This window comes from Camellia sinensis, chromosome 14, assembly GCF_055761805.1.
Source record: "Camellia sinensis isolate YWXY chromosome 14, ASM5576180v1, whole genome shotgun sequence".
Taxonomy (NCBI): Eukaryota; Viridiplantae; Streptophyta; class Magnoliopsida; order Ericales; family Theaceae; genus Camellia; species Camellia sinensis.
Window position 1 is genome coordinate 70,312,918 of NC_138974.1, and position 10,658 is coordinate 70,323,575.

General features: G+C 42.5%; 1 protein-coding gene across 1 annotated transcript; it reads right to left on the bottom strand.

Moving 5' to 3' along the window:
• Positions 1 to 1,758: 1,758 nt before the first annotated feature.
• On the bottom strand, positions 1,759 to 2,587 carry LOC114294367 (zinc finger protein ZAT11). The gene has a single exon (XM_028238501.2). It carries the CDS (start codon positions 2,481 to 2,483, stop codon positions 1,932 to 1,934), a length of 552 nt encoding a protein of 183 aa, XP_028094302.2. The 5' UTR covers positions 2,484 to 2,587; the 3' UTR covers positions 1,759 to 1,931.
• Positions 2,588 to 10,658: the final 8,071 nt, after the last annotated feature.

The window sequence follows — 10,658 nt, forward strand, 5'->3', positions numbered from 1 at the left end:
GTCCCAGAGAAAATTGGTCCAGAGAAATTCTGGGAAGAATTTCTCTGGACCAACCCAGAGAAAATTTAGTTCAAAAACCAGAGAATTTCTCTGGTTTTAACCCAGAGAAAATTCAGTTAAAAACCAGAGAAATTTGAAAAATCCAGAGAATGAGGTTCAAAGCAAATTCAACACATCCAACTCTACAAAGCCCATGAATGTACGTGTTGTATGTTACAATAGTTGGGCTTTCCTAACTCTCCTCCATTTCTTCTAGAATTCCAGTAGCTTCCTTTGCAGTAAAAGCTCATCATAATGGTATAGGTGCGTACATTAGGCAATGGTCCAGACTTCTTTATTTCTTCAAATAAACTTGCAAGATATTCCACTCTATTTGCTTCTGCCAAACATTTAAGCAAGAAATTGCATGAAAAAATACTAGGGTTTAACCCAATTTTCTCTGGGTTAACCACCATACGCTCATAAACAGATACCCAGAGAAATTTCCTAACCCAGAGAAATTTCCAGACAAAACTTTCTACAGAATTTCTCTGGACTCCACAACCCAGAGAAATTCCAGACCGGGTCATTTTATTAAATTGTGTACATATATATATATGAAAATATGTAAAAAGTACCTTTCGATTCAAAATATACTAAAATGTCTTGGATTTCTCTTTGCAAAACGAAAAACTTTATGAAAATTCTAGGAAATATTGTAGAGATGTAAGAGATACAAAAAATACAATTTAATTGATAATATTGTGGTGCAGATTTCTGATGCTACGGGAGAGGCAACACAAGAAGAGGGATGGCTGCTTTGTCATATCTTCAAGAAGAAAAACCACCACAAAACCCTAGACAACAACAACAATCACATCATCAATGTGGAGACAAGAACCCAAATACCCAGTTCAACAAGTGACGAAGGCACCTTAGATCTGGTTTCGAGAAATTGAAGTCTCCTACTGACTGTTTGTTTCTCGGCGACGCCATTGAAGGCCGGATCCGGTGAAGCTGGAGCTCAATCGGTTGGAGAATGAAGTTAGGGGTGAGGAACAAGAGTTGATCTGGACAGGTATGAGAATGGAGAAGTTTAGAGAGAGAGAGAGAGATGAGTTTTGATTTGGTAAGGTCAAATTTCTCTGTGATATGTTTAGGGACCTTAGACATTAAAAAATAATTTTGTGGATCTCTTCCATTATGAAAAGTGGGAGAGGGATCCTAGACCAATTTTCCCTTTTTTTTACATAATATTATACAAATAATTTTTTACATAATAATTAGCATGCATGTGAAGGTGATAAATAAGTGAATGAAGACAGAAATAGATATGAGATGAAAAAAACGTAAGACCTAATCAGATCAAAGGTTACATCCAATAACATGTTAAAACAGTGAAGACGTCTAATTTCAATTAATCCAAAATCAATTGCCAATGAACAAAGAAATCTCTAAATTATATTTATAATGTGAAGTAAGATTTCAATATCTTTCATACAATCGACCAATCTTCTTGTATTTTCTGAAATAAATGTGTTGCCCTTGCAATTAACAAAAAAATCTGGTGCGTAATATAGCCAATAATTCTATAATGTTAATTAGACCCGGTAAAATCTAGGAGAAATAATAATTTAATGTGAATTTGACAAAAAAATTTAAAATCAATGATAAAATTTATGAATTTTAATAATTAAAATATTAAAATTTTTCATGAACCTGTAATTATTTTTGAAAGGTGTCACTGATGTGTAATTTGTCTTAAAATGTAAAACCAAATTTCAAAACAAAAACATAAATTCAAATACCACTATTACAATCCAACTACAATCTATATCGGATAGTATCAATCAATATTTAAAATCTTAATACCGAATTAACTAAAACTTTAAATCGAGAAACATATCAGTCAATATTTAAAACTTTGGTGGCAAGTCAATCAAAAATTTAAATCAAGCAGGTAACCAAGGGGGCAACTTCTTGATCTTCATGTGGTTCTCATATGGAGTCAAGTTCAAATCCAATCTCAAAACTCGATTGCTGCAGATGTTGCTACTACTCAACTTCTTCATAACCGGCACCACCGCTTCCTCTGTCGACGACTTGCTCTTGCTGCTTATACTACTGGCACCGGAGGACAACCCTTCTTCACTGGTGGCAGCAGGACGGTGTCTCCTCATATGTCCCCCGAGCGCTTGCCCAAGGGCGAACTCTAGCCCGCATATGGAGCACTCGTGAGTCCTTGCCTTTATGGGCGAGCTGGGGGTCTGAACATGAAGGTCTCCTCCTCCCATTAATCTAAGCTTCTTGTGGCTAGCCCTGTGGCCTCCTAGCGCTTGGAATGATGAAAACTCTCTTTTACATGTCTTGCAGGTGAAAACACGGTCACCGCGACTGGTTGATGCAGTCTCACCGACACGGGAGAGGAGCATCAAGCAGTTGGCCATGGCTAGTGCTTCCACCTCTGTATCTTCTCTGCTTCTTTTTAGAATTGCCATGGTCATAATAATAATAAGATGGGAAAGTTGTTGGGTTGTATGTGTTTGACAATGTGAATGTAGAAAAGCTTCTTATTTGTGAGAAAAGTGATGAGTGTGTTGTACTGAGTACGGTTTGTTGATGATGTGTATATATAGGATTAGGGCGGTTTAAAATGAGAAATTTGCTTGGGGAGTAAGAAAGTTCCAGTAGTGGTTGTTTTGAGAAAAAAGGTCACGGCCATTGCTATTGGTTGCCACTGCGTAATTGATCTCACGCAATTAGTTTGATTTTGAGTTTTTTAAAGTAAATTTTAAATTTTTTTATGTTTAGTATTTGTTATTTATATATTTAAAAAGTAAAATATTTATAAATTTTTTTATAAAAAATTTGATAAACACACAAAAAATACGAAAATATACTAAATTTATGTATATATATTTTTTGTGTTTAGTGAATTTTTTGAAGTTTTTTTTTATAAATTTTATATTTTTTAAATATATATATTTAATAGGGGTGTTCACGGAGCCAACAAATTTGTCAAAATTGACCAACCCGAATCATTCCACTTGATTTTAGGCAATTTCGACAGTATAGGCAAACGAATGCGGGTAGAGATTTTTCAAATTCGCCTATGTTTAGACGGATAGCAGATGGAAGATCACCCAACCCAATCTGATATGCCAATCCCTAAGAAAATAATATTATATTTTTATGCTTTGTATTTAAAAAAAATATTTTATTTAGCGATAATATTAGCTATTTATGAAATATGAAAACTAGAGCTTTATTTTTATAACAAAAAATAAAGAATAAAAAAAAATTGTACTCAAATAAGGCTCAAAATAATAAAACAAATTACCCTAAAATAATTTTCAAAAACAAACCTTAAAACAATAAAAAGTCTAGACTAGTGGCATAGTCAGGAATTCCCCTTAGTGGAGTCATTCAGAGGGAGAGAGAGAGAGAGAGAGAGAGAGAGAACAAATGAAGGAATGCAATAATGTTTGTTAGAGAATGAAGCGTTAATGGAGCAAATGAATAAACGAATACTGAGCTAAAATTGACACCATTATACAATGAATAGCTCCAAATATATGTGATATATGTGATATTTATCTAGATTCACTGGGGTCATTTTGTTAAAATTGACACCACTAAATAATGAATAGCTCCAAACATTGGGGTCATTTTGTTAAAATGCAAAACTATTAAACAAAATTTCATATATATTTAAACAAAATTTGAAAGTTCAGTGGTGTGAATTGACACTATTGAATTACACATAGTCCCGCTCCTGGTCTAGACCGGTGAATTATTTGCATATCCATCTGCCAACAAGTACAACCTAATCAATTTGCATTCACTAACTAAGCGGACAGATACAGATTAATTTTTTTCATTTCATCTAAATTCGGATAGATGGCGGATGAGAGGCTACTCACAAGCACCCCTAATATTTAGATTAAGTGAGTTTAAAAAGTTAAAAACATAAAAATAAAAAAATCTTAATACACTAAATATAAAAAATATAGTTTAAAAACTCAAAATTAGTTTTAAAAAATACAAAAACAAAATATTTAAGAAAGAGTAGTGTGCGGGGCGAGCTCAAAAGAAAGACTTGTTTGACGGTTCTAGAACCTTGGCCAAGATATGCGCATTATGGAACTATACAATTCAAATAATTTGTGTAGATGTTGTGTATTATGGTGATATAATCGCTAGGGACAAGTAACTAAAATTCTTTGCAATTAACTTTGTGGGAACCGAATAAATAGAAGAGTCAGCAGATGCGTACCTCAGAAATCAGATATTATTCGGTTTCATATTGCGTGACTAGGATGCCGAATATGTTAGGAAGGCCGAATAGCCGGAGATCAGTAGTTCTGAATAAATAAATGGGGAATGGAATAAAAGTAGGCTCAGTCCCCGAGGCCCTAAAAGCAAGTATAAATATAAGAATCACAGATTTAGAAAGGTATGTAACAATCACTTTTTGATTAACTTAGAAGACAAGCTATTTTGAGTACAAGAACTGATTTGTCCGTCGGAGTGCTAATTCCGGCACCCCCGACCGGAGTGTTTGTGTCTTTTCAAGTGACTAGCTGAGGATCATTAGCGTCTCCCAAGATCTGAAGAGTATTTTCAAACCACTTCTCCACAATTGGCGCCGTCTGTGAGAATACTCAAATACATCCATGGCAGGCGTGACTGAAGATCCTCCGATAGCCACTGACGAGACCACACAGCAAGATGACCTCACTCCTGCAAACTTGCTTGGACAAAAAACCATCGCAGCAAGACTTGCCTTGGACCTCTGCTCATCTTCATACCCAACGCAAAAGACAATACAAGCAACCATGGTACAAGCTAGGCAAACCAAACAGAGGTTGGACAACATCATCGCTGAGAACGAACGCCTTCGTCACGATCTGGCCTCGAAAATAGCAAAATCCAAACAACTAGTGCGCCAAGTTTCTTAGTGACCCCCGATGGCAGATGATCGACGATCTCGAGCCCGACAGCACGAAACTGACTGCCGCTATGCCTCAACAGATCATCTTGAGGAGTTGGCAAAGGACACACGTCTCCAACAATGCGTCCGGAGGGGAGCGATCAAAACACCTGCCTTTCCGAAGGATGCATTTTCGCTTGACACCGTCCACATGATATACAGCCTGTCAGCAGCCCCGGCCGTGCATGCGATCCAATCACATCCAGGCCCCCAACAGTAACTCACGCCCGCAAAGCGGCTCCGAGAAACGCCAAGTATCACCTTTGACGACTCTGATTTGATCGGCTTAACACTCCCTCACATCGATCCATTGGTTGTTGAGCTACGCGTAAACCGCTTCACCGTCGAACGCGTTCTTATTGACCAGGGCAGTACTTTGGAGGTTATGTATTACAAAACCTTCATCAAACTCAGATTCAACGAGTCAGACCTGACTCCGGCTCCTTATCCACTATTCGACTTCAATGCCAATCCAGAGTACCCATTGGGAAAGATTAGCTTACCCGTTCGAGCAGGTTCCAGAACGGTGGATGTGGAATTCTTGGTCCGCTGCCATCGCCGTACAATCTCATCATGTGGCGATTGTGGTTGCATACCTTGTAGGTCATCCCATGCACCTATCATCAACTGTTACGTTTCCCAACAGAACACGGCATTGAGCAAATTCGCGGCTCCCAGAAATCGGCACAAGCATGTTATCTCCTTACCGCCAAAACACCAAAGGAACTACAAGTAAACTCCATTGAGGTGCCGAATCGGGAGATCCTTGATGACGTTGGGCGGCACCTAAATGAGAAGGTCACGGAAGGTTTAGACCGAGTTGACATCAATGGAAGCCCAGACAAGTTCTTCATGATCACCGCCTCTCTGAATCAGGCCGACAGGCAGCAGATGATCTCTTTCTTGCTCAACAACCTTGACGTCTTTCGTGGACTCCGTACGAAATGCCGGGAATAGACCCGTCAGTTACACAGCACCATCTGAATGTCGATCCCAAATGTAAGCCGATCATTCAGAAAGGCCGGCGGTCAACCGCGGAGCACACTGCCGCTGTTGTTGAGGAGGTAAACAGACTGCTTGACGCCGGGGCAATTGGAGAAGTCACTTATCCTACGTGGCTCTCCAATACAGTGGTGGTGAAGAAGAAAAATGGGACTTGGCAAGAGTGCGTCGATTTCACAGATCTGAACAAAGCTTGCCCCAAAAACTGTTTTCCTCAACCCAGAATCGACCAGCTTATCAATGCGACGGCACGCCACCAACGCATGAGCTTCCTTGATGCCTACAGAGGCTACCATCAAATCACCATGCATCCAGATAACCAGGAAAAAACTGCATTCCTCACCCCAAGAGGAATCTACTGCTACAAAGTTATGCCTTTTGGGCTGAAGAATACAGGGGCAACCTACCAAAGACTGGTCACTGCCATGTTCAAAGAGCAACTCCGCCACATTATGGAAGTATACATCAACGATATGGTGGTCAAGTCCAAAGAAGAACAGAATCATATAGCCGATTTAGAAAAGACATTCAGCATCTTACGCAAATGCAGAATGAAACTGAACGCTTCCAAGTGTGCGCTCGGAATCGGCTTTGGCAAATTCCTGGGTTACATCGTCAATCACCGACGAATCGAAGCCAACCCGAGGCAAGTCACAACAATCTTGGAACTCGGCTCCCCCCGTTTAGTCAAAGAAGTCCAAAAGTTGATGGGAATGGCCGCTGCACTCAACAAGTTCATCAGTCGGTCTACAGATCGCTGCCGACAATTCTTTCAGACACTACGGCAGGGTAAGGCTTTTGAATGGTCCGCCGAATGCGAAACAGCTTTCAACGGACTCAAGACCTATCTCCGCTTAGTACCTCTCTTGACAACACCCGCCGCTGGTGACCCGCTCATTCTATATCTGGCAGTTTTCAATAGGGCCGTCAGCGCCGTACTGCTAAAAGAGGAGGAGGGGGAGCAACGGCCAGTGTATTATGTGAGCAAGGCAATGGTTGACGCCAAAACACGCTACATTCCGTTGGAAAAACTCATCTTAGCCCTAGTCATGGAGGCAAGAAAACTGATGCATTACTTCCAAGGACATAGCATTGGGGTGCTAACAGATTATCCCCTCCGATCAGTACTACGGAGTGCAGAAGCATCAGGACGTGTTTCAAAATGGGCTCTTGAACTCGGCCAATACGACATTCAATTTTTACCTAAAACTGCAATGAAGGGGCAGGTGTTGGCCGACTTTGTTGCTGAATTCACCGGCAAGCTTGCTAACCTCAAACCTGACGAAGTTCGACCAAAGGCTGAAGTTCGACCAAAGCCGAACTGGAGAATTTATGTCGGGGATATTTGGCAATTATACTGCGATGGATCATCTAACCAAAGGGGCAGAGGCGCCGGAGTTGTAATCATGTCTCCAGACGGCGCAGTAATTGAGCAGGTCGTCAAGCTTGGCTTCGAAGCATCAAATAACGAAGCCGAATACGAAGCCGTTCTAGCCGGTCTGCGAAATGCGCACCTTCTCGGCGTTCGGCGTCTGCTTGTGTTTTTGTGATTCAAAATTGGTAATCAGTCAGCTAAAGGGGAAGTACGACCGTATGTCAGCCTACATGAAAACGGCCAATTCCTTGCTGGCAAAATTTGACCATCACGAACTGAACCAAATAACACGCGACCAGAACACACACGCAGATACCTTGGCGTGCCTAGCCTCCGCCATTAATTCTGAGATCAAACGGACCATCAAAGTAGGTTTCATCCCGGAGCCGAGTATTGGCCCTTTCTGAGGAAATCCTTGTCAACGTTATAGAGTCCGCACCAAGCTGGATGGACCCCATTGCTGCATTCTTCTCTTCTGAACAACTTCCAGAGGACAAAAAAGAAGCACACAAGTTGCGAAATAAAGCCCTGCGATATTATCTGGATCCGCAAGGAGGGCTTTATAAAAAGTCCCTCTCTGGTCCATATTTGGAATGCGTGCACCCTGACAAAGTGGAGGAGCTTATGACAGAGATACATGAGGGCAGTTATGGTGTCCATTCTGGCGGACGCTCCTTGGCCCATCGAGCTATAACACAGGGGTATTATTGGCCGACAATGAGAGCTGACGGGGAGAGTTATGCAAAAAAATACGAACAGTGCCAAAAGTTCTCCCCATTAACCCATCTACCTGCCGAAGGGTTGAACTCTATCACTAGCCCCTGGCCGTTTGCTCAGTGGGGACTTGATATCGTAGGACCATTGCCGAGGGCCTTAGGGAACAAGCGATTCTTAATCGTCGCGACAGATTACTTCACAAAATGGGTCAAAGCGGAGGCTTTAACACATATACGAGATGCCGACATTAAACGCTTTGTATGGAGAAACATCATAACACGATTCGGCATTCCGAGAGCTCTCATCTTAGACAATAGCACCCAGTTCGATTGTGGCGTATATCGAGAGTTATGCAGCAAATATGGCATTCGGCCTTACTTCTCTACACCGGCCTACCCCCAAAGCAATGGTCAAGCCGAAGCCTCTAACAAATCCATCTTGGACGGCATCAAAAAGAGGCTGGAAAAAGCTAAAGGCAAATGGGTCGAAGAATTGCTGAGTGTATTGTAGGCTCATCGTACTACGCTGAGGAGATCCACTAGGGAAACGCCGTTTGCTCTATGCTTTGGAACCCAGGCAATCTTACCCCTGGAAATCGGCCTCCCAACTCTGAAATCGCAAGTTTTTGATACGGGCCGAAACGACATGATGCTTGCCCTGGATCTGATTCTAATCGAAGAACGAAGAGACCGCGCCCTGGCATCCATGGCACGGTATCAGCAGTAGCTCGCCAAGTCGTATAATCAGCGAGTTCAGTTGCGCCGATGCATGCCAGGAGAGTTGGTCCTAAAGAAGGTACTTCCAGCCGACCGAAGACCAGCCGATGGAAAATTGGGTCCAAATTGGGACGACCCCTATCAAATAGAATCCATCGCAGGAATAGGGCCATATTGGCTCTCAGACATGTCAGGAAGACGCCTGCCACGGCCTTGGAATTCAACACATTTACGTAAATTCTATCATTGACCTGACTTGTGGGCTTGATACTTGTACATATTCCACCATTGTAATACAAAGCTTCTCGTTTTCTCAAGCTCGCTCCCAAACCTTTAAGGGCCGATTGAACCTTCTAAGGCCAAAATAAAGTCTCCGGATTCGGAGCGCTCTTCGTGGATATCACGATTGGCCAAAATAAAGTCTCTAGATTCAAAGCCCCTTTTGGTGCATGACACCTTAGGGCCGAAGGGTTGAACTCTATCACTAGCCCCTGGCCGTTTGCTTAGTGGGGACTTGATATCGTAGGACCATTGCCGAGGGCCCTAGGGAACAAGCGATTCTTAATCGTCGCGACAGATTACTTCACAAAATGTGTCAAAACGGAGGCTTTAACACATATACGAGATGCCGACATTAAACGCTTTGTATGGAGAAACATCATAACACAATTCGGCATTCCGAGAGCTCTCATCTTAGACAATGGCACCCAGTTCGATTGTGGCGTATATCGAGAGTTATGTAGCAAATATGGCATTCAGCCTTACTTCTCTACACCGGCCTACCCCCAAAGCAATGGTCAAGCCGAAGCCTCTAACAAATCCATCTTGGACGGCATCAAAAAGAGGCTGGAAAAAGCTAAAGGCAAATGGGTCGAAGAATTGTCGAGTGTATTGTGGGCTCATCGTACTACGCCGAGGAGATCCACTAGAGAAACGCCGATTGCTCTATGCTTTGGAACCCAGGCAATCTTACCCCTGGAAATCGGCCTCCCAACTCTAAAATCGCAAGTTTTTGATACGGGCCGAAACGACATGATGCTTGCCCTGGATCTGATTCTAATCGAAGAACGAAGAGACCGCGCCCTGGCATCCATGGCACGGTATCAACAGTAGCTCGCCAAGTCGTATAATCAGCGAGTTCAGTTGCGTCGATACACGCCAGGAGAGTTGGTCCTAAAGAAGGTACTTCCAGCCGACCGGAGACCAGCCGATGGAAAATTGGGTCCAAACTGGGACAACCCCTATCAAATAGAATCCATCGCAGGAATAGGGGCATACCGGCTCTCAGACATGTCAGGAAGACGCCTGCCACGGCCTTGGAATTCAACACATTTACATAAATTCTATCATTGACCTGACTTGTGGGCTTGATACTTGTACATATTCCACCGTTGCAATACAAAGCTTCTCGTTTTCTCAAGCTCGCTCCCAAGCCTTTAAGGGCCGATTGAGCCCTCTAAGGCCAAAATAAAGTCTCCAGATTAGGAGCGCCCTTCGTGGATATCACGATTGGCCAAAATAAAGTCTCTGGATTCGAAGCCCCTTTTGGTGCATGACACCTTAGGGCAGATTAAGTCTCCAGATTCGGAGCGCCCTTCATGGATATCACGATTTGCCAAAATAAAGTCTCTAGATTTGGAGCCCCCTTTGGTGCATGACACCTTAGGGCCGATTAAGTCTCCGGATTCGGAGCGCCGTTCGTGGATATCATGATTGGCCAAAATAAAGTCTCCGGATTCGGAGCCCCCTTTGGTGTATGACACCTTAGGGCCGATTAAGTCTTCGGATTCGGAGTGCCGTTCGTAGATATCATGATTGGCCAAATTAAAGTCTCTGGATTCGGAGCCCCTTTTGGTGCATGACACCATAAGGCCGA